The sequence below is a fragment of the Castor canadensis genome, chromosome 6 (genome assembly GCF_047511655.1).
Source record: "Castor canadensis chromosome 6, mCasCan1.hap1v2, whole genome shotgun sequence".
NCBI classification, from domain to species: Eukaryota; Metazoa; Chordata; class Mammalia; order Rodentia; family Castoridae; genus Castor; species Castor canadensis.
This window is the reverse complement of record NC_133391.1, coordinates 132463622-132489292: the sequence shown is the minus strand read 5'-3', so window position 1 is coordinate 132489292 and position 25671 is coordinate 132463622. Positions and strand designations below refer to the sequence as shown.

At 34.8% G+C, this 25671-nt stretch overlaps 1 protein-coding gene and 1 non-coding gene across 2 annotated transcripts in view; one reads left to right on the top strand and one right to left on the bottom strand.

Moving 5' to 3' along the window:
• The window catches only part of Slc38a9 (solute carrier family 38 member 9), a 78552-nt gene that overhangs the window by 29353 nt on the left and 23528 nt on the right, over window positions 1–25671 (bottom strand). Inside the window, exons 3-10 of the mRNA XM_074077487.1 lie at window positions 21508–21640; window positions 18256–18377; window positions 18068–18131; window positions 17603–17696; window positions 14880–15050; window positions 13086–13145; window positions 9716–9910; window positions 3706–3813 (exon numbers count right to left, since the gene is read on the bottom strand). Of these exons, the coding sequence (XP_073933588.1) occupies window positions 3706–3813; window positions 9716–9910; window positions 13086–13145; window positions 14880–15050; window positions 17603–17696; window positions 18068–18131; window positions 18256–18377; window positions 21508–21640 (947 nt within the window). The remainder of the gene's footprint in view (window positions 1–3705; window positions 3814–9715; window positions 9911–13085; window positions 13146–14879; window positions 15051–17602; window positions 17697–18067; window positions 18132–18255; window positions 18378–21507; window positions 21641–25671) is intronic.
• Window positions 19450–19583, top strand: LOC141424539 (small nucleolar RNA SNORA51). The gene has a single exon (XR_012449446.1). It is a non-coding gene; the product is annotated as a small nucleolar RNA SNORA51 (small nucleolar RNA).

Genomic DNA, 25671 nt, shown 5'->3' with positions numbered 1-25671 from the left:
GATTATATATTTATTTATAGCTAAGCCATGGAATGTAGTATGATTACATTTCCTTTTATATAAAATACTTTCACTGACTTTTGTTTTTCTGGAGGAAGTAACTGATGTTTTCTTTTTGATTCCCTAATTTTTCTTTTTGGTTAATACTAATTATTCCCCAAACTTTCCAAAAGAATTGCAATACCTGTCTCTATCTGCACAACACATCAAAAAATCTTTTGCATTTTATTTTTTTCTTAGAAAAAAACCCCTCCAGGAGCCCTCTGTGTACCTACTCTGTGTAATCTCATCTGGCTGCTCACTGGGCCTGATATACAACTGTTTCCTAGGATTTCCCTTCACCATCTCTCTCTTTACCGTTGTTTTAGTGGGATTTAGGATAGAGTAAAATAAACACATTTACTTATTCAACAATTATTTATTGAATACTCACTATATACCAGGAGGTATTATAGGACGTGGGGATACAACAATAACACAGATAATTGAAAAGGAAAAAAACCCACAAAGAATATTTCTTTTCTCAGAGAGCTAACATTCCAGTTAAAGGATACATAAGAAAAAATAAATACAAGTGTTCCTTACCATCTAGACTTTTACTATCTGAATTCAAGAATCCAGAAGACTTAGAAACATCTTTTGGATAAATACGTGGTTATAGTAACTTTTGGTACTTTCTGAAACTCATGAAGCAAGTAGATAAGAATGATTTTAACTCAATATTTTAACTCACTATCAAAATCAGGAATTAATAGAGTTAGATTACCAAGGGTAATTGCATACAAGATTGGGTAGTGATAGAAAAATAAAAATAATGCATAAAGAAGAGGGCAGGTAGCCAAGGAAGACCTACCTAATCATACTAAGCATCTAGATATCTAAGAAAACAAGAATATTTCATATACAAGGAAGAGTAAATGCAAAGATTCTAAGATAAAGGTGTTCTTGGAATTTTCATGGAACAAGGAAGTCAGTGTGGTTGGAGTGGAATGAAAAAGAGGGAAAGGAGTAGGAGATTAAGTGAAAAAAGATACTATAAGCCAGATCATATTGGGCTTATGGACCATGATAAAGACTTGGTGTCATTCTGAATAAGATGGGAAATCATTAGAGAATTTTGTGGGTTGTGTTTTTAAAATATCACTCTAGCTTGCTAGGTATAGAACAGAGTATGGTAGGGAGATGAAGTGGAGACAATACAATATAGTAGGTGATCCACTATAACAACCAGCTTGCATAGCTCTTTTTAGTAAAAATGGTAAGAACGAGTCAGATTCTCAGAGGTTTTTTTTTTGTTGTTGCTGCTGTTTGTTTGTTTTTAAGTAAAACAGACATATTTTGAGGATGAACTGGATGTGGAAGCTGGAGAAAGAAAGTTAAAGACCTCAACTGGAAAATTGGAGCTACTATTTTTAAGACTGAGAAGTCTGTGAGAAAAGCAGGTTAAGCAGACTGGTGGATAGGGGTAGACACTGAAGAAAACAGTGGTTCAAGTGGTAGAAAGCCTACCTAGCAAGTATGAGGCCCTGAGTTCAAACCATAGTACACTCCTCCCTCCCCCCAAAAAAAGTGGAGATGTAGGAGAGTAAGTGGATGTATGAATGGATTTCAGCAAAGAATCTAGAGTAGAGATACAAAATTGGCACCATTCTGTATATAAAGACAATATATAAAATGACTATATGACATTACTGAGGGAATAAAGATGGAGAGAAAAGATAAACCCTGGATTGACAGAAGAAAATTCAAGAAAATTCAAAGCAAAACAGAAAAGAACTTGGAGAGAGTGAGTATATGCAACTCCTCCAAAAAGTTTCCTTAAAGGGAGGCAATAGCTCGAGGACAATATGGAACCAAATGAATTTTTACTTTTTAGATTGGAAGGCAGGTTTGTATACTAGTAGGAACAGCTCAGCAGAGGAAAAAGCTGATAATACATGATTTAGGAGAAAAAAGGAATAACTGCAAAAATAAAGTCCTTGAATAGGCAAGAAAGGGTAGCATGAATGTTTACACTGGAATTTTCCCAATTTTTTTCCCAATTACCTAGGAAGAAGATTAATGAGATCTATCATAGTGAAAAGTAAAAATTTAAATTTAAAAATATATAAGCAAAGATTTAATCAGAACTATAAGTTTATGTTAATTCTCATCAAGACAGTAAAGGTCTATCCCCTCCAAAGTTCTCTTTTTTTTTTTGGCAGTAGTTGGGTTTGAACTCAGGGCCATAAGCTTGCTGAACAGGCACTCTACCACTTCAGTCATACTCCCAACTCAGCATGATTATATTTTCCTAATTACATTTTTTTTTTGGTGAACTGGGGTTTGAGCTCAGGCCTTCATGTTTGTTAGGAGGCGCTCTATCACATGAATCATGCTTCCAGCCCTTCTCTGATTCTTAATAAGCTTCTACTGGATATATTTTCATTCTTCAGAAATTCTTTAATCACAATGTAGTTTCATTTAAAAATGAAACAAAGTGAAACAAATGGCCTAATATTTACTTAAATAGTTTTATTCTCTGCTTTCTAAGTAACTTTTGTCCTTTCCTTTATACCTATTTCTAATGTACTATCATTAGCAGAAACTTTCATCACTAAGCCAATTCACAGTAGACTTAGTTTTAGAAAATAATACTTCAACTATTTTTATCAATGTAAGAATGAGTTTAAAATTGCTATTTTCAGGATATCCAATTCTAAATACAATTTTGGATAGAAGAGTGATTTTCAATCCCAGTACTTCCTTAATCCTGAACTCTACAGTGAACTTCTAATGGAAATGAAAAATAAAAATTAGTACAGTCAAATGTTCTGAAAACAAGTAGCCATGGTAATAAAAACAACTTCCAATGACCACCTACCCCATACACCTGGAAAGCCCAGGAATGTTGCAACAAAGGAAAGAAATACAGTGATAGACAACCACAATTACATCTCTTGAAAGGTAACACTGAATAGTGTTACTGAATACTTGGAATCCTAGACTGCCTGAATCAATGGTTGAAGAATGGAAAAAAAGCAGTCTTTCTAAACCAACCACAGAATTGTATACTATTTGTTCATTATTAGTTTTCAAGATACTTTCATAATAGTCCCTTCTATTTGCTAATTTGCCTCCTCATTTAGCATTATTCATTCATTGTTTCATGGTGTTTTTATCATGTCCTTCTAAATTTGGGTGAAAGTGAGGACAAAGAGGGTGGAAAAAATTTAATAATCACAATTTTAGTAATTGTAATGTTAGAAAAAACACACTGGGCTGGAAGAGTGGCTCAAGTGGTAGAGCACCTGCCTAGCAAGCATGAGTCCTTGAGTTCAAACCACAGTACTATTTAAAAAAAAACAAAAACCACATATGGAGAATAATAATTTTCAATGAGAAGTATATCGATATATACTGTTATGTTCTAGGTCTCTGAGATTCTAGTGGTATGGTTTTAGGTAAGTATAGGGAAGGAACTCCTGATTTTTAAAATTGCATTGTAACTTAAATAAATAGCAAGTGCCAAGGAGAAATGACAAAGGGACCTGGTTACTACTGACAGCAAGAAATCCCAATTGTAGTCCTGTTTTTAGCTTAATAGCATTAATAAAAATGTTAGCATAAAAAACACCATTACTTGTTTTAGAATGACTATAATAATTAACTTAAAGATCACATTATTGTAATTTATTAATTTTTTATTTTACCAAAATAGCTTACCTGGTACAAAAAATTCTGTTGTTGTAAACCAATGGAATTCCAAATGAAATCCTAAGCGAATTGCTTTCAAGGTAACAAGAAAAATCAAATAGAGAACAGATACTGTGCCTGTAAGAAAAAATCCAGAAATTGGTAATTTACTATCTTTATGTCTTTTACAGAATATTTTATTTTATTTTATTTTATTTTCATTTTTCTTTTATTATTCATATGTGCATACAAGGATTGGTTCACTTCTCCCCACTGCCCCCACCCCCTCCCTTACCACCCACTCCGCCCCCTCCCTCTCCCCCCCAATACCCAGCAGAAACTATTTTGCCCTTATTTCTAATTTTGTTGTAGAGAGAGTAGAAGCAATAATAGGAAGGAACAAGGGTTTTTGCTGGTTGAGATAAGGATAGCTATACAGAGCATTGACTCACATTGATTTCCTGTGCGTGGGTGTTACCTTCGAGGTTAATTCTTTTTGATCTAACCTTTTCTCTAGTACCTGTTCCCCTTTTCCTATTGGCCTCAGTTGCTTTAAGGTATCTGCTTTAGTTTCTCTGTGTTAAGGGCAACAAATGCTAGCTAGTTTTTTAGGTGTCTTACCTATCCTCATCCCTCCCTTGTGTGCTCTCACTTTTATCATGTGCTTATAGTCCAATCCCCTTGTTGTGTTTGCCCTTCATCTAATGTCCACATATGAGGGAGAACATACGATTTTTGGTTTTTTGAGCCAGGCTAACCTCACTCAGAATGATGTTCTCCAATTCCATCCATTTACCAGCGAATGATAACATTTCGTTCTTCTTCATGGCTGCATAAAATTCCATTGTGTATAGATACCACATTTTCTTAATCCATTCGTCAGTGCTGGGGCATCTTGGCTGTTTCCATAACTTGGCTATTGTGAATAGTGCCGCAATAAACATGGATGTGCAGGTGCCTCTGGAGTAACAGTCTTTTGGGTATATCCCCAAGAGTGGTATTGCTGGATCAAATGGTAGATCGATGTCCAGCTTTTTAAGTAGCCTCCAGATTTTTTTCCAGAGTGGTTGTACTAGTCTACATTCCCACCAACAGTGTAAGAGGGTTCCTTTTTCCCCCGCATCCTCGCCAACACCTGTTGTTGGTGGTGTTGCTGATGATGGCTATTCTAACAGGGGTGAGGTGGAATCTTAGCGTGGTTTTAATTTGCATTTCCTTTATTGCTAGAGATGGTGAGCATTTTTTCATGTGTTTTTTGGCCATTTGAATTTCTTCTTTTGAGAAAGGTCTGTTTAGTTCACGTGCCCATTTCTTTATTGGTTCATTAGTTTTGGGAGAATTTAGTTTTTTAAGTTCCCTGTATATTCTGGTTATCAGTCCTTTGTCTGATGTATAGTTGGCAAATATTTTCTCCCACTCTGTGGGTGTTCTCTTCAGTTTAGAGACCATTTCTTTTGATGAACAGAAGCTTTTTAGTTTTATGAGGTCCCATTTATCTATGCTATCTCTTAGTTGCTGTGCTGCTGGGGTTTCATTGAGAAAGTTCTTACCTATACCTACTAACTCCAGAGTATTTCCTACTCTTTCTTGTATCAACTTAAGAGTTTGGGGTCTGATATTAAGATCCTTGATCCATTTTGAGTTAATCTTGGTATAGGGTGATATACATGGATCTAGTTTCAGTTTTTTGCAGACTGCTAACCAGTTTTCCCAGCAGTTTTTGTTGAAGAGGCTGCTATTTCTCCATCGTATATTTTTAGCTCCTTTGTCAAAGATAAGTTGTTTATAGTTGTGTGGCTTCATATCTGGATCTTCTATTCTGTTCCACTGGTCTTCATGTCTGTTTTTGTGCCAGTACCATGCTGTTTTTATTGTTATTGCTTTGTAATATAGTTTGAAGTCAGGTATCGTGATACCTCCTGCATTGTTCTTTTGACTGAGTATTGCCTTGGCTATTCGTGGCCTCTTGTGTTTCCATATAAATTTAACAGTAGAATTTTCAATCTCTTTAATGAATGTCATTGGAATTTTGATGGGAATTGCATTAAACATGTAGATTACTTTGGGGAGTATTGACATTTTTACTATGTTGATTCTACCAATCCATGAGCATGGGAGATCTCTCCACTTTCTATAGTCTTCCTCAATCTCTTTCTTCAGAAGTGTATAGTTTTCCTTGTAGAGTTCTTTCACATCTTTTGTTAGGTTTACACCTAGGTATTTGATTTTTTTTTGAGGCTATTGTAAATGGAATTGTTTTCATATATTCTTTTTCAGTTTGTTCATTATTAGTGTATAGAAATGCTAATGATTTTTCTATGTTGATTTTATATCCTGCTACCTTGCTATAGCTATTGATGATGTCTAGAAGCTTCTGAGTAGAGTTTTTTGGGTCTTTAAGGTATAGGATCATGTCATCTGCAAATAGGGATATTTTGACAGTTTCTTTACCTATTTGTATTCCTTTTATTCCTTCTTCTTGCCTAATTGCTCTGGCTAGGAATTCCAGTACTATGTTGAATAGGAGTGGAGATAGTGGGCATCCTTGTCTGGTTCCTGATTTTAGAGGGAATGGTTTTAATTTTTCTCCATTAAGTATAATGCTGGCTGTAGGTTTGTCATATATAGCTTTTATAATGTTGAGGAACTTTCCTTCTAGTCCTAGTTTTCTTAGAGATTTTATCATGAAATGATGTTGGATCTTATCAAAGGCTTTTTCTGCATCTATTGAGATGATCAAGTGGTTTTTGTCTTTGCTTCTGTTAATGTGGTTTATTACGTTTATTGATTTTCGTATGTTGAACCACCCCTGCATCCCTGGGATGAAGCCTACTTGGTCGTGGTGAATAATCTTTTTGATGTGTTGTTGAATTCGGTTTGCCATTATTTTGTTGAGGATTTTTGCATCAATGTTCATTAAGGAGATTGGCCTGTAGTTCTCCTTTTTGGAGGTGTCTTTGCCTGGTTTTGGGATAAGTGTAATACTGGCTTCATAAAATGTGTTTGGCAGTTTTCCTTCCCTTTCTATTTCATGGAACAGTTTAAGAAGGGTTGGTATCAGTTCTTCTTTAAAGGTCTGATAGAATTCAGCAGAGAATCCATCAGGTCCTGGACTTTTCTTTTTGGGGAGACTCTTGATTGCTGCTTCAATTTCATTTTGTGTTATAGGTCTATTCAGGTGATTAATTTCCTCTTTGGATGATCATATGTATCTAGAAATCTGTCCATTTCTTTTTTTTTTTCATTTTTCTTTTATTATTCATATGTGCATACAAGGCTTGGGTCATTTCTCCCCCCTGCCCCCACCCCCTCCCTTACCACCCACTCCACCCCCTCCCGCTCCCCCCCTCAATACCCCGCAGAAACTATTTTGCCCTTATCTCTAATTTTGTTGTAGAGAGAGTATAAGCAGTAATAGGAAGGAACAAGGGGTTTTGCTGGTTGAGATAAGGATAGCTATACAGGGCATTGACTCACATTGATTTCCTGTGCGTGGGTGTTACCTTCTAGGTTAATTCTTTTTGATCTAACCTTTTCTCTAGTTCCTGGTCCCCTTTTCCTATTGGCCTCAGTTGCTTTAAGGTATCTGCTTTAGTTTCTCTGCATTAAGGGCAACAAATGCTAGCTAGTTTTTTAGGTGTCTTACCTATCCTCACCCCTCCCTTGTGTGCTCTCGCTTTTATCATGTGCTCATAGTCCAATCCCCTTGTTGTGTCTGCCCTTGATCTAATGTCCACATATGAGGGAGAACATACGATTTTTGGTCTTTTGAGCCAGGCTAACCTCACTCAGAATGATGTTCTCCAATTCCATGTCCATTTCTTTTTTACAGAATATTTTAAAGTTAAGTTTTGTTTATATAGTCTCACTAAAGTATAAAACATTATTACCTTCATTGAGTATCCCTAATAAAACCCAGCTGGGATTAAAGAATAGAAGTAAGTTATGTGAGTTACCAGAAAATAAAACAAAACTAGGTAGTAAGCCTAAGAAGAATGATGAAAGTAGTTTGTGTATTGCTGACAGCAAAACTGCTTAATTTACTTATGAGCTGAAGTTTGGGGGAAGATATAAACAAAGAGTTCATCAAAATTGTAAGGTTATACAGGCGAATAAACAACATGACACCAACGCTTTGTATTAAAGATTAAAGACACTCAGTAGGCTGGAGAACCCTGTCATAACACTTAATGTGAAATGATAAAGTAAAGAAAGAAAGGAGTGAATGTAGATCATAAACATTTAAGAAAGGTGATAAGCCAAATAATTCATGAGCATTCTCATCCAGTATCTACATGAGGTTCTAATTGGTAGTACTGCTTGCTAAATGGAAGGATTCCAGATTCCATTCCCAGGGTATTAAACATGGGGTAAAGTAGACATGAAGAATATTTTTTAGTAATGTAGAAGTTAGAGTGCTATTTCTTTATAAAAATTAAATTTTTTTTTTCAGTGCTGGGGACCAAACCCAAGGCATGGCTCATGCTAGAAAAGTATTCTACCACTGAGCTACACCCCCAGCCCAGGAATATTCCTTTTGAGGAACTAAGCCTAGTCATTGTGGAGCATAGTCAGGGAACTTAAGAATGTCCTTAGATGCTAATACCGCTAAAGAAGTTACAACTGTAAAAGAAAGGGAAAGTACCACGAAAAGGACAAAAGCAGAACATCTTTAAGGAACTGGAGTATAATCAACCTGATTGGAAGTCTGGTGGTTGTTTTGTCCAACTGAGCAAATCCTTCAATAAATTAATGTGCTTTTAAAACCTTGTTCCCCTGGAAAATCAGCAAGCAATTCAGGAAACCACAAATGAGCTACATAAGTCCTACTGTGGGTTTAAAGATTAGCTGATTCAGAAAGGATGAAAGCAAGAGGACAATGCTTATATAACTACAACTCCTCATTTTCTCTGTGTTTATGGTGGCTTACAGTGAATCCTGTCTGGTGGTAGAGAGGTATGCAGAAGGATCTTTACATCCTCCTCCTTTGTCTTCTGGAAATCCATTTATACTTTGGGTTTGTACCTCCTGTTCTTGGTATAATAGCTAATTTGGATAATCTGATTAATGTATACTATAGGTTGCCTACCAGATCAGACATAAAAGGAGGAGTAAAAATCCCACTGTTTGGGCCTATCAATTCTTTTTTTTTTTTGGTGGAACTAGGGTTTGAACTCAGGGCTTCCTGCATGCAAAGCAGGCATCTACCACTTGAGCCACATCTCCAGTCATGGGCCTATCAATTCTTTATGAATGATATCACCATATTTTCTTTAGTTAACAAGGCTTTCACTGGCAGTTCTTTTTGCCATCTTAAATAGGGACAAATGTCACCTTGGTGATTTTGGAAAACCAGTGTTCTCAGAAAGACTTCTATTCCTTTAAAGAGACAGTAGTATTCTAAGAAAGAAAAAGCACTGAGGAAGAGAACAAAAGCAAGATAAATCTAAGAAGTTTGAGCTAGGGCTGGGTGTACAGCTCAGTGATAGAACCTTTTGCCCAGTATACACAAGGCCCTAAGTTTGAGTCCCAGGATTTGGGGGTAGGAGGATTGGGAGGAGGAAGAACCAGTTGGTGCTACAGAATGATCTCCCATATTTAAAGTCAGGTGAGAATTCTGTGTACCCTTAAGTGAAAACTACTCCTTCACCTCTTTTAGTAAGTCCTAATGTTTCCAGCCCTTAAAATTGAGGATTCATATAATATCCATTTTGATATCTCTTCCTGAAATTTTAGTATAATTCCTCTTGTTGTATCCTCAGAAGAAATAAAGAAGGGATGTTCAGTAAGGTTAGGTGGGAAACAAGGTCTCAAAAACCCAGAAACCAAAAAGGCAATTGAAATAGTTATCTACATTCTTTTCTGTGCCAAACGCCATAGAAAACAAAAAAAATGACAAAAAGCAGGTGCTGTATGAATGAACGAATTAAACATCGATAACAGGCCTGGAAAGTAACTTTCTCCCTACTCAAACCTCTTCACACACTCTACCATGTATTCTACTACACAGAGGTTCCAACAACTCAGTATCATGTCTTACCTAGGATATTAAATTTTGAAAAAAATGAAGGAGATTTAAAATTGAGCAGTGGCAGGAGGAGTCCAATAAGGTAAAAGGGCACTGTTTTGGACTTATTCCACCATTTTTCAAATTGTTGGACTTCTGTGTCATTGGTGTAAAAGATCATGGAGCTGTTGTCAGGATGGCCGCCACTGTCAGCACTTGGACAAATCACTGCAAACAGGAAAGCACCATATTAGAGAAGACCACAAAACCAGATAGTCACTGTCCCCAGAGACGGACACTTGCCCAACTTTCTCCTTTCCGGGGCGGGGAAGAGGGTTATGTTTAGCTGTATTAGGAATCCTTCATCTAAAAATAAATAATGAAAGGTGAGAGAATCTTAGAAAATGTTGAGGTTTATTCTTAACCTCTACTGGACACTATAAAAAAATCCCACCAAATATCCCTTGGTCCCATTGCTGGAGAGAAAATATTGTGGCTGGTATTTGGCTTTATTTATACAGTAATGCAAGAAGTATCACTCAGGGTAATTGTTGTACTAAAAACTCATACAAAGGCCAAGGGCAGACTTTTTTTTTCTGATAACAAACAAAATCTATGGGGTTGGAATAAATACAGCTGAAATAGTTGTCATGATACCAAGAAAACCCAATCATTGGTGGAAACTCGCCACCTTGAATTTTAGCAGCCCAAAATAATTCTGGAAGTCCACTACACCTGATAGAATCCAGATGATATTCTGAGAACTGGGCAATCAGGAAAATGCATTTTTCTTAACACTGATCTATAGATGGCAATTTCTTCTGTTTTTAGATAAAGTACAAACTATTCTTACTTTGTTTCTAATTTCACAATAGAGCTTTTGCTAGTAGTCAGTTCTTTGTACAGAAATCTTTTAAATTTTTTCTGGTACTGAGAATTGAATGCAGAGCATTGCTCTTTATTGTTTTTGGGGTAGGGGCTCTACAACTTTCCCTGGTCTGGCCTTGAACTCATTACCCTTCTGCTTCCATTCTGAGTAGCTAGTAAAAAACACACTAAGCAAGTATCACACTCATCACCTTTCAAAAAGAAAAGAACATTCGTTAAGTTCCACTGTGAATTTTATTCTCTACCCATTATTTTGCATGCTATGAAGACAACTCATTTTCTTTCTCCTTAGCATTTTAACAGGTATCTTTTTTCTTCTATGTTCTGGACAGATATTTTCTTACAGACTATAGAAACAAACTGACTCTGTCACTTAATGTTTAAATGTTCTTGAGCAAGTTAACTCTGTGTCTTGATTTCTTCATCTATAAAGTAGAATTTAGGGTATTAACTTACAGGGCCACTATAAAACATTTAGAAAATGCCTGTACACAGTAAGTATTCCATAAATGTTAGCTAAATATTTTTAGAACTAACTGAGATGGTTTGTTTCATAATACTCTATTTGCCACACTGTTCAAAATAAACATTAAATGAGAAATCAAGAAGTGGCGTTATTAACATAAGATATTGCTATGTAATATGAACTTTGACTTTGCTGATGGTGCTCTCCTAATCATCAATGTAACTGTGATACATAAGATCTTAAGGATGAACTGACTCCCTAGAGAAGAAGAAATTCTATGAGATATTAATGAACTAGTTTCATCAATAGAGCTCAGAATAGCTATATAGTAAAATCATTTTCTCTTTTACGACAAGGATGCTATTTGGTCTTTTTGAAAATTCTGAGGTGAAGGGTGGGATGCGTGAGATTTTAGTAAGTAACTCAAAGTATGTATGTATCCATAGAATAAAGGCTGGTTCTTCACTCATTCATTTTCTAGTGTTAACAAATGGTAGATTATTTGGGTAATATAGTCCTCACTGTACACTTCATGTGAGAAGAGACTATTATCTGCTCACTATCATATCGCGAGTGCTTAAAATAGTTCCTACCACATACTAAATATAGCATAAAAGCTTTAGGTGATGGTCAATTTTCCCTAGGACTTCCATATTGGATTAAATCCATTGGCCACAACAGTTTGCTTTATTTTTACTTTTTAAATTAAATTTTTTTGTGTGGTGCCAGGGATCAAACCCAAAGGTTCCCACATACTAGTCAAGTGCTCTACTGTTGAATTCAACCCCAGCCCCAAGCACTTATTTTTAATAAACAAATTAAACTTTGCTAAGAAATTAGATTATTTTGGACCCAAAGCTTCCATTTATTTTTCCATATTTATTAGTTTCTGTTCATTAACAGGAAATTTTTCTATATTCTACAAATAAGTGTAGACTATATATTAGTAACAAAATGAATACACACCTGAAACTACATTAATGAACTGAGAGGTATACTTCTGGGCATACAATTGGAAGTGATGCAAATTCTTGAAAATATTGATTATTTCATAGCTAAATATGAATACAACTAGGAATTGTAAAATACAGATTTGAGTATCCCTTAATCTGAAAAGTTTGGGACCAGAAGTGTTTCAGATTTTGGAATATTTGCATAGACTTTACCAGATGTAGTTGTTCATCCCTAATCCAATTTTGGTTTTGTTTTTTTAGTGTTGGGGATTGAACTAGTGCATGCTAGGTAAATGCTCTAGTGTGGAGTTATATCCCTAGTGCCCTCTCCCCATCCGATTCTGAAGCATTCTAGATTTTAGAGTTTTTGCTTAGGGATGTGCAGCCAGTAAACTAAATATTGCCCAGCTCACATGAACTGTGTTTTGAGTTTTTTAAAAGACATATTGATTACCTACAATTTAGTAGGAGCTCAGTTAACATAATAACAAATTTTCATTAACCATTTACCCAAAATAGGGTCATTTTTTTTTTCTTTTATTACTCATATGTGCATACAAGGCTTGGGTCATTTCTCCCCCCTGCCCCCACTCCCTCCCTTACCACCCACTCCGCCCCCTCCCTCTCCCCCCCCCTCAATACCCAGCAGAAACTATTTTGCCCTTAGTTCTAATTTTGTTGTAGAGAGGGTATAAGCAATAACAGGAAGGGACAAGGGTTTTTGCTGGTTGAGATAAGGATGGCTATACAGGGCATTGACTCACATTGATTTCCTGTGCGTGGGTGTTACCTTCTAGGTTAATTCTTTTTGATCTAACCTTTTCTCTAGTACCTGGTCCCCTTCTCCTATTGGCCTCAGTTGCTTTTAAGGTATCTGCTTTAGTTTCTCTGCGTTAGGAACAACAAATGCTAGCTAGTTTTTTAGGTGTCTTACCTATGCTCACCCCTCCCTTGTGTGCTCTCGCTTTTATCATGTGCTCATAGTCTAATCCCATTGTTGTGTTTGCCCTTGATCTAATGTCCACATAAGTTCGCCTTAAATCCTTTTGGAGAAAGATGGGGAATAAGGAAACAAAGTAAATTCCAAACTACTTACCAAGGTTGCTATTATTGGTTCTCAGTATAACGTCTGTGTCATTAATATGATGAAAAAAATCTAAAAATGAAGCACAAAATATAGTTTAACAATGAATGAAAGATGCCAAATTCTATCACTTTCTAAAGCTTTTTTATCTATCAAGATTTAAAAAAATCTACTACATGTAATATTATCTAGTTCACTGAGTCAAAACTACTTCATTGTTAACGTATCTTCACCTTCTATAGTTTTCTTCATTTATAGTAATGTCATTGGTTTCACAGTCCCACTATGGAAAGTTTTTTACAAGATTGAAGATCTAAAAAAATTATCCTCCCACAAGGCTGAATTAATGATAGTTAAAAGAGTTAAAAGGTCTGAAATGAAGATAATATATATACATATATATTCTTCCTGTACTCACACTAATTCTTATAAGTATATCTATATTTTATATAAGGTATTTTAATTGTTTTTGGCAGACTGAACTCAGGGCCTTGATCTTGCGAGGCAGGTACTCTATTAGTTGAGCCATATCCCCAGCCCTATAAGGTTCTAAAGCAAGCAAAAAGGAAAAATCAGCATTCATACACAGCTAAACTTACTTGGGAAATCACTAAACGTTTTCACAAAGTACAGTACACGCTTTTTTTAGACCCATGGCTATACAGTAATTATTATGCTCATAAGAATCACTGAGTTAGACTGAAGGAGAAGGCAAAGAAAAAAGCATGTGCAGATTCCTGAACATCCATCTCAGGCTCAAGGAGAGCATGGGAAACAAGCCAAGGTCACACACACACACACACACACACACACACACACACACACACACACATAAATGCAATTGTAGGACTGTTTGGGGGGGCAGAAGTGAGCAAAGAAAGGGAAAGAGAATGGGGGGTGGATAATATTGAGTTACATTGTGTCTATGTATAAAGAAATATAATGAAACCCACTAGATGAGGGAAACATGAGGATTCTTTATATTGTTCTGTGTGTTTTATATATGTTTGAAATTTCTAATAACAAAAAGTACATGTGTTGTATGTTAAATTAAAACATTTATAAAAAATTGTCAGAAAAAAAATTAAAAGACTTTTAAAAAGACCTAAATAAACAGAGAACCTATACCATACCATAACCATGGATAGGAAAACTCAATAATACTAATGATATAGCTTCTTTCACACCTATAAATTCAATGGAATTCTTATCAAATCCTAAACTCAGTACACTCAGGACATCAATTATGGCATACTGATTGAAAAATTTAATGCAATTTCAATCAAATTCTGACTGGATTGTTCTGGAAAGTAAAATAAAAAACAGAATAGAGACAGCATTTACAAAGTGAAGACAAGCAACTAACTAGAAGATATTTGGTTACTATTATAATCTTTATAATGAACTTCTATAAAATGTTGGGGGAAAGTGACTGAAATTTATATGCATCAAATTATAGCACAAACACCAATGACTTTTATGAACTTTTCTGTTACAGTACTAAAAGTTTCTGATAAAGATAGAAACAAAGCTCAATATATCTGCTGAGTTATAAAAATATTTTATAGTAACTTGAGATTTTGAAGGAACATCATTCACTAAAAATTTGGAAATGACTGTACACATTTTATCTGAGGTCACAATGACAGAAAATAAACCAAATCAAGTATACTTCCCAGGATTATGTACTTGCTTTATTTCTTACTTTATATATCCCAACTCATATAATTTAAGGCTGAAATTAAAACATTACATTAGTAATTGTATTTGAGAGTAACTGTGAAAGTACGTGATACTGATACTTACTAAAAATAAATTTTCCAGTATTAAAAAGAAAATTAGACATAAGCACCCAATAAACTATCATTGCTCCAATGAGGGACACCAGGGAGAAAAGGAGGCTTGACCACTGCCCAAAGCTGCCAAAATAATGTCTGCAGACATCTGGGTATTCCCAGGTACTGGTATCCAGGGAACCTAGATTAAAAACAGAAGGAAAAGGAAATAATGATGTTGGTGAGATATTGTATATCCATAATTTGGGTTCACCTAATTAATTCTAGCAAAAGACTATGGGTATTTTACCTCCAGATATTAGAATATATTATGAAATAAAACAATTAACACATTACAGAACAAACATAAAGAAATGTGATCAGAATACATCAGCTGAGTGTAAATTAACACAGATCTCAGAAATAAACTTAACAATTTTCTTTTTTTTCAGGTCCTGGGGATGGAACCTAGAGCCTGTACAAGCTAAGCATGTGCTCTACCACTACCTTATACCCCCAGTGCACAAATTTTGTTTTTATTTGACAAAATTTAAAGAAAGTGATTCAGAAGAATTTACAAAATATGTGCAAAATATTTTTAGAGTATTAGAATAGCAAAAACAGGAATGATTCAAACATTCAATAGTGGGGCGATGATGAAGCAAGTAAAACAGAAACACCACATATAATTGTAGTCATTAAGAGATATAAATGACAGGCCAGGATCACACCTGTAATACCAGCTATTTGGGAGGCAGAGATTGGGAGGATCACAGTTTGAGGCCAACCCAGGCAAAAAGTGAGACCCCCCCCCCCTCAACAAATAAGCTTGACATGGTGGTCCACATCTGTAATCTCAGCTACATGGAAGACATAGATAGGAGGACCAAGGTTTTGTTTTTAGGTTACTGTTCAATAACCTAAGAACAAAAAGGTGGGATCATAGCTTAAGCAGTACAGTGCTTGCCCATCATGTACTGAGGGCCTTGGTTCAATCCCTGGTATGGAAAAAACAGCAGGAACAATGAAGCACTGATCTATTCCTCAAATATTGTCTCATGTAAGTATTATCATGATATTACACTAACATCATTCTTACAGATGCCAGGATATCCAGACTCAAAAGGAATAAGCAAAAAAGAAAGGGGAAGTATTTTACCTTTAAATGTTCGATTAAGATGGACTTTACAGAGAATAAGATGACTTACAGACATAGCACAGAAAAAGTTCTCACTGAATACTGAATGACAGCCATCTTCTTAAGTAGAATCACATAACAAATCAATTTATATTTTGGTCAAAAGGTTTCATTACAACTTTTGAACGTGATCTTTATGGCTTTGTTTTTTCTACAAATTAGTAGAGGTAGGTGGCTGTCTCTTGGCCAATTCATCATTCGTCAGGATAGTGATGATGTTCCAGAGCTCTGGGACAGATTTCTTTGAAAAACTCTACATTTTTAATATTGGTTAGAAAAATCTCAACTGCTACTTAATGTACAAACTCCTAAATTTTCTCCTAATATTTTTATGACTTTATTTTTTTCCCATTTAATTCTTTAAGTCATCTGGAATACATTTTTTTTGTGTGTAGGGTGTCACACAGGGGTTGCTTTTCCCAATGAGGTAAAGGTTGAATAGACACCAAGTATGACACGATACATTATAAACTCTCATAGAAACTGGGGAGTTATGGTTCCTATCCCATTCTATCTTTTTTTTTTATGATAGTATTGTTTTGCTTTATTATAGTGGCTTTAAAGTATGATTTAGTACTGGGTAAATCTGATTTCTTCATACCTCTTCTTTTTTTTTCCTCCTAATTTTCTTGGCTTTACTTAGGCATTCATCTGTCCATATTAACTTTAAGGTCATATTTATCCAAGCCCAAATTGAATTTTCATTGAAATGGGACTGAATTTATATATTTGACTTTTTTAATGATAGTAAGTCTTTCTAATAACACAGCATATTTTTCTTACTTGTTTAGATCTTGTTCTTTCTCTTAGCTATGATTTAATGTTTTTCTTTCAACAGCTGTGTTGTTCTATTGCTAAATTTATTTCTAAGTGTATTAGAGTTTATTGCTATTGTGAATGAAATAATATTTTTCTGCCTTGTAGTTCTAGTTGCTGATCCCTGACTTTATAATATAGTGAACTTTCAAATTCTTTTATTAATTCTAATAGCACTAATGACTCTGCATTTCTAATAAGATTCTCTTTTTACCTTTCTATGTTTTTTTCACTTTAATGGAATGGTTTTATCATTTTATCACTTTAGAATGAAACTGGTAGCTGGTTTGGGATAAACAGTTGTTTAAGTACTATCTTTTACCTAATAGTACTGTTCACTAAGAGTTTTAATCAGGAATAGGTGCTAAACTCTATTAAATGCCTTTTTTTTTTTTTGCAATAATGGGGTTTGAACTCAGGGTCTTGCACATGCTAGCAGATGTTCTACCACTTAAGCCTCAACCCCAGTTCAAAAGGTCTTATTTTAAAAATATGACTTTTAAAAATTATTCTTATGAGGAAATTAGCACCAAAGTGAATGGATTCTGCAAAGAACTCCCAACCTCTCTGAATTTCAAAGAAGCCACTAATGCATTAACAGATTGGTTTGCTGAAAAGAGTAAATCTTTAATTATAAAGTAGATAGTTCACACACATGTGGAACATGCACATTAGGATCTGCCTCAATGAGAAATAACTTATTAATCCCCATATCAATAATCTACTTCCAAAATTCTTACATATCATAGTCCGTGATTTCACCACTCTGTAGCAGCAATAAAGTGTTAAAAAGCCCATCAGCATGATCACACACATTCCAGTAGTAAATCCAGCCTGTTTAGAATTAGAAATATAGGACATTTATCATCATGTAAGAATAAATATGCAATCACATTGTTACCCTAAACAATCATGATAAAAACCTGACAATTAATAAACTGTAATTATTTTCTTTAAGGAATTTTATGTAGATTTACTGTAAAACTTACTATACACAGAGAAAATATTTCAAGGTTATTATCATTATTATTAATTATTACTATTATTGAGACAGAGTCTTCCTATATAGCCCAGACTGACCTGAAACTTACTAGGTAGCCCAAGCTGGCCTTGAACTCACAATCTTCCTGCCTCTCCCTCCCAAATGCTGGGATTACAGGCATATAAAATATGTCAGATAGAAGTGTGTTAAAAAATTATATTACCTGTTTTATGCCCCAAGGAATACTTAGTATAGATGTTCCCATCATGGTATTCCAAATCATAAAACTGAAAACAGTAACAATAGTAAAAATATGGCGTTAGATTCTTCAAACATTTTAGAACTTAAAATAATGAGTAATTTTCATTCACCTACAGTTTAAGTCATACTCCAAAAAGTAATTTTACTCACATGGTTACAAAACTGGTGTTTTTACCATATCCTTCAGTGTAACTTTGAAGTTTATAAGCAGAACCTAATGGACTATACACGTAGCACTGCTCTGGAGGTGGAACCACATGGTCTGGAGCAATCTGGTGACAAAGAAACAAAGAAATACCAGAACCAGTAAATGTGCAACTAGGATATTTTTCTATATATCAGAGTATCTGGCTCTAGACACATTTCCAAATACCATGAACAAATAAATACTATATATCCCTGATTAGTGAATTAAAATATTCCTTTTTCAAATGTAGTGGCAGATCTAAAGAAGCAAGAATTTATACATGGGTCAGAATATTTTCTCTTCATTTTAATGAGAAAGGAGGGAAAGGAGCCAGCGAACAGTAAAATTAAAATTAAGGGAATCTAGATGGAGGAGAATGGCCTTAAGTGAGGGGAATTTCAAGAACCTAGTGATTACTGAACTCTGATATGAAGGTGGTTTAGCAAAGTCAGACAGGAATCTCAGACTTTAAAGAGCTGAGGAGTCAATGGACAGAATAGAAATGAATAATAAATGCAGACTATTTTGAAAAATACTTTGGTAACGAAGAAACACGTAACCTGAAGTTGCTTAAGGAAAAGACAAAGTAAGGATTTTACAGACAGAAGAAACATAAGTGTAAAAGTAAAAGGGAAAGAGCCAATAAAGAGAAGTTGGAGGTATAACAGAGAGAATGATTGAACAGATGTTTCTTACATACATAACTCCTCCCCTGCCTCCTACATTTCTTCCTAATTCTACTTTCCTGTTTAAAAGGGGAAAAATATACTGTTTCCTCATGAATTCTGCCTATCTCCCTGAGAATAGGTAGTCCTTAAAGGCTTAGAATCTGACTGGTATGAACTTTTATATTTTATCTTTTATATTTAGCACCTACTATGCTAGGTTTAGAATTCAAGAGCAAAATAATGCACAGCTTCAAACTTCAACAAGCTTAAGTTATAGATGGAGGACACATGAAAAAATTAAGCAAGGCTACAAGACAGAATAAAAATTAAGTGTTTAACTCTGACGTACGGAATCAGTACATCATTCTTTTGTCTTCTGCCAGGTGGAAAAAGAAAAACGGACAAGACTATGTCTATCAAGTAGGAGAAAACCAACTATAGCTAGCAAAGCAAATTCAGAAAAAGTGAAAATCAAAAGCTATAAGAGATGGGATTAGAGAAAAATTAAATTTCTGGCTGAGTTCTTACACTGACTATACAGAGAGGTGAGGCAGAGTAAACCTACCCCATGTATCCCACCCCTGGTCCTATGCCTGCTGTATATTGTGAATAGGGAGACATGGAGAATAGGTAGGGGAGAATGTGGCAAATTCTTAGGAGACTCAGAAACACTGGTATATGGCAGTGCTTTCAAACTTGAATATTTCTGTAACTCACACAGGGATCATTAACATGCAGATTTTGCTTCAGTAGGTCTGAAGAAAGGCCTGGAATTCTGCATTTCTACTAAGCTCTCAGTGATGTGAATAACACTGATCTTGTGCAAAGTATAATTTTATTAGTAAGGATCTAGGAGATACTGGCAGACAAATCATTTTCTTCCCTTCCCCCTTTTAGAATAAAAGTGTTAAGGTAAAAGGGAAAATTTTCATAAATAAAAAGGTTTATAAACACCCAATACCAGTAGTTTCATTTTGTTCTTCCCTAAAAAAAATCATTTAGTAAACATAATTTTGCTGGTGGAGTGGCTCAAGTGGTAGAGCGCCTGCCTAGCAAGCATGAGGCCTTGAGTTTAAACCCCAGTGCTGCCAAAAAAAGAATGAAAAAAAGAAAAAGACAGGAAATATAATTTTGGATTTTTCAGAAAAAGAATGTGGAATATACACATATCCATTAAAAATAGTTATACCACATTGCTAACTTTAGATTGCTGTTTATATATTTTGATTTACTCTAGTCATCTCAGTGTGGGTTAATAAAAGGGATTCAATAAGTGCATGATACTGACTTCACTTCCAGGCAAAAAATGTTCATTTAGTCCTAGACTTGCCCAGTTGGTATCTGGCTTCCAAAAGTACAGTTCTAGACCATGAGATACCCCAAAGGGCTTTGATAATTCTATTATGCGACTAAGACTTTGACGTCACTACTAATATAAAGGCCTAGGGGAAGAAACAAAAGGATTGCAAAAAAATTACCCTACTCACAGCATTTTGGATGTACTTTCTTTGGCTATACAAAGTATAGCAGTATAGGAGTTTGAATTTAGGGCTTCGTGCTTGCTAGGCAGGTGCTCTACCACTTGACCCACACCTCTAGCTCACAAAAGATCTTAATGCTTCCTTCACAATAGCCATTATAAGGACTAAAAGAGATAGCTCTGTTCAAGTGATGATAAGTCCTTACCCCCTGGCAAACATCTAGTGAATGTTGGTTCCTTTCTTCCTTTTTATTACTAACACCTATTTCAAAAATTTTTTTTCTCTTAGAATGTTCCTATTTTTAAGATTTTAAATTTTCTGAATCTTATATGTGATAATTTTTATAAGTAACCAAATTATACATTTTTAATCCTAAAATTATAATACAGATTTTAGATGACCAAGAGTCCACAAACTTATGGCCCATGGTCTAAACTGGCCTTTAATCTGACTATTCACAGCCTCTTCCCTAAGAATTCTTTTTCTTTTTTTTGTTTTTAATGGTTATAGGACAAAATAAAGAACAACTTGTGACAGTATGTGGTCTGCAAAGCCTAAATCTGTACTATCTGGTCAATTGACCCTTATATTTGGTCTATAAAAAGATATTGTTAAAAAGGAAAACATTACATATGTGTATGAGCATATTTCAGTTTCCACTCTTGCAGAAAACTTCTGAAGACATTTTTCCTTTATAACTTCAAACTTAAAAACTGAACAGACTAACCAGAATCTTATGTTGTTAATAGATGATCTAAGCTACCACTTCAAAAGTAATTTATCTTCTGTGGAGCTCTTGGGAGAGGGGATAAGCAGAATTTAATCCAAAATATCTCCAGGCTATTGTCAACAGAGAGATAGTGTCATATATTTCTATGCCAGGCTAGATAAGACTTAACTAGACTGAAACATAGGACATGCATTAAATATTATCTTCAACTCTGCATGATACTGTCCTTGGAATACAGCCAGCAAAAAGTTCAACCAGTGGGAGCTGCCATGGTTTATGTTGTTCACTGTTCATTTCAACTCAACTTTAGACAATTAGCAATGCTTTGCCTCTTACCAGTGCCTTGTCTGCAGGAGCAGTGAGCCGGTTGTAGTAATGAATCCTCTTGTTCATGGCAGAGGCATGGTCACTAACCCTCTGAATGACATCATTCACATTGACGATGTTTGTGGGCTCTATATAGAAAGGCCTAAAGAAGGGAATATATACTTGACTAAAAACATTCAGGCAAAAATTCTGGAAGTCAGTCATTGAAGAAAGTAACTTCTTGTCTTCTATTAGAAATGGGATTCACAAAGTCAGGGCATTCACTTCCTACTTTTGGTGGGAAAAGAAAATACCACAAAAGAAGTATTATCCTATTCAGAATACAGCTTTTGTCTCATAATGCTTTTACTTTAAACACACTTCTTAATCTTCAGGAATTTAGCAACAGAGGAGATAGAATAGAAAGAGCTTAACTCAGTTATTAAAAAGAAATAGATCAAAGAAAAAAATGAAATATAGAAGCTGTCAGTTTCTAGCGATGAAACTTAGAAACAGCTTTGACTAGTCTCTGAATAGCTTTTGGCACTAAATCAGAGAAATTATAGATAAAAGTGTCCCTCTACTAAAGTCTCTACCCTTCCTTATGAGCCAAAGTTACTTCCTAAAATAAAAAAAATTCCTATTTCTCAGTTCATGTACTAATAACTAGTGATCAAAACCATCTTCCTTGTGAGAGTTATCCAAAGTAGTATCAAGTAGAATGTTAGGACACCAGAGATATTTCCTCATTCTACTTTTCTTGGATTTTGGCAACGTACTCTATTATCCTATTATTTATGTGTATGCTTCCTTCCCATGACTGTGTCCTAATGAACTGCAGATTCTGGTTTTCAATCATCATTTTCACTCATCAGCCTCTTCAGTTCTGTTCTGAAATTCCCACATTTGACTTCTAAGCTTCCAGTAATGCTATTCAAAATGGAAAGATGAGGCAGAGTTGCATGAGACCAATGCATTCCTCTGCTAAATCTCAGACCCCTTGAAGTAACAAACAATACTGTGTACTAAATAATACACATAATTTGCCATTTTACATTATACACAGATCAAAATAATGAAGAAAGAGATTTATCATTGGTTTCATACAACTCCTCTACATTTATTGGTTCTGAAAGAAGCTTAAAATATATTGAAGTATGGTAATCATTTCTAGAGACATTGTTAATTTAATCTTGTGGGAAATACCTGAAAAACCAAGTGACTGAAAATTTAATTTCTGCTATTTTTCCGACCAACTGTGATATTTGAGAAATGGTAGTATAGATAATGAATTTAGTCTTCTCTGCCTAACTAGTATATAGAGTTTGTGATTCATTATTTATTCTCCACAACATCATCTAAATATGGTGGGTACAATCTAGTTCAAATCAATGAATATGTAAGTAGAGAAATTAATGGAGCAAATACATGAATACCGATCAACATGACATATATATATACAAAGCATATTAGTGCTAAATGCATTAAGTAGAATCAATAAACTTCAAGGGATATAATGAAAATAAATGGTTCGGTGGGTACTTACACATTTGGTAGCTAGCATAATTATCAATCTTCCCCAAACACACTATGATGTACTCCATAATTTACATACTTCCTATGACACTCGGTAGTACTAAAAACAATGTGAAAATACTGATATCCGAAGAAGAGAGGGTCACACTCTATAGCACATTCCCTTCCTTGCAAAAACGGTACCCCCACAAAATTCAAGAATGCCAACGTAAGACAGATTGAAGCTAATTATGGGTTAGAGACTAATAAGTACAATATTGGTAGAAAGAGATATGGATGTCCTATGTGGTAGGTTTTTACTCTGAAAACTCAATGGTATCAATATCAACTACCAAGCTGATTTGAAAGTCTGCTGAAAAGCAGTCCAGGGAATGCTAAATTTCTTGGCTCCTGGCCACTTACAGAAGTGTTAACTGTACCCTTTAGTTGGCTTGGGTATTCTGAGAGCAAAATGACTCTGAAAGTTTTCTTTTCCAACTGTTTTCATCGAGACGCTGAGTGACTAGTCAAATAAATATTTTGGAATCTTTTCAAAACAGATTCACTTTAATACAACTCAGCATATTTTTACTGCATTATTAGAAACACATGCTTAAAGCTTCATTTGAGATAATGAAATATATTTCTAAAGTGAACTTCAGATGGATCTTAAAACACCTTTAAAATTAAGCAACACTACACAGAGGATGATATTCAGAATAAGACTCAAGCTTTTTTCTTTTGAACAGTTTCACATCACTGCTCCCTGTCAATGTTATTTCCCATATGATATGTAGTTCAGTTGTGCCACATTGAAAATAAAGAGGTTATATTTGTCTCACCTTGTAAATATTTACAGTCATGCCACAGGGAAAAATGTTTTAATATTAAGCAAAATTTGCAAAATATTTTAAAATGTGACTCAAATCTCATGAGTTCATTTAATACATTTATAAACAGAGAAGCATTTCTACTGACACCTTTTCTAGGTTCCACTCCTTAAATTCCTTAAAAATGTTTGGCCTTTAGGTCTGTCTCCACCCTTCTACTGACCAGTTATGCTTCTCTTAAGTTTAATAACAATTCCATGACTCTTAAGGAGGCTACTACCCAACAGGGAGACCTTGGCTTATTTATTCACATCCCTATGAAAGCTGAGGCACTCCAGCACCTGACAGGTTGGAGTCATTTGTTTAAAAAAATGAAAAGGAAATCAGGTATTCAAAAAATGTCATGCAAATAAACATTTAAGTAATGAACTGTACTTGCTTCTACATGTTTGGTAAAACACTTTATGTCTGCCAGGCAGCTTTTCAATAAAGAGGATAGAAAAAGAAGTTAATTAAGCCATGGCACCTAGAAATTCCTTGCTGCTACTAGAAAAAATATCAGTAATCCCTGACTCATTGACGTATTTCTCACCTCCTCTGATACCTATACAACATCCGCTTTCACAAAAACCTTGCTCTACACTCCATCTTTAATCACTATTGCCATTGGTTGAGCCCATATTTATTTTTTTTTCTATTTTAGTCATTAGTTGGTATTGCTTCGTTGGAGGAAACAGGAAAATAAACAATTCTGATCCAGAGAGAAAATGTGAAAAGGAGAGAGAGCACGTGCAACCAGGGAAGCAAGAGAGATGGTTATGTGATGCTGGGTGTGTGTAGGGAATGTGTGCATGTGTGACATAGAAGATGGGGCTATATCAGACCTCTGAGGAACTTATAATTGAGTTGAATCTTAAAGGATATAAAGGAGTTAGCCAGGTATGGACAAAAGAAGCAAAGAAATAGTGTTTTAAAAATTGAGAGGGGTTGTCACAGCAACTCAAGTGGTAGAGCACCTGCATAGTGAGGCCCAGAGTTCAAATCCCAGTACTGCAAGAAAAAAAAAAAAAGGACAGGGGTGATAAAAAAAAAACCTTTTTATTGCCAATCTTTTTGATACATCTTTATTATAAGTCTTTTTATTATCTAAAAAGTGGATAATTAAAAGGAACAAAAAATTTTTGTACTGTCTAGAAGTTCTTAGGTATCTTGTGGCCAAGGCAGATATTAAAAACAAAAAAATAAGAAATCTCCACAAGCCTCCCCTCATATACTTAATCCCTCTTTCTCTTCAAGGTAAAGGCAATGTTTTAATAGTGACTGAGAAAGTAGTTGCTTTAAAAAAAACTCATATAAAGAACATTTTGCTAATGGATGTTTACAAATGTTTCCATTGCTACATGATTTTATTGTTAAATTGACGTCTATCACCAATAAAAATTCATTCCTGCAATTTTATGCACATGGATTCAATTTTTTTTTAATTTAAAAGCTTTTAAATGAAGAATTTGCATGACCGTTGAACCTGTTACAAAATATAACAAAAAAAATCAAAGGAATATAGCACAAAAGCAAATGACACTACCAGTATCTTGACATTTATTGCATGTAATGCACATATTAATACTACTATTTTACTTAAAAAGTGTTTAGAAGTATAAAATGTTTCAAAATTAGTGAATTAAGGGCTGGGATATAGCTTAGTTGTGCAGTACTTGCCTAGTGTCTGTAAGAACTTGGGTTTGATTTCAGCATCACAGCACAAAAACAGTTAATTAAATATTCAATATATTTCAAATGTGCAAATTTACAAACAGTGCAAAGCATCAAATAAAAGATTAACTTATAA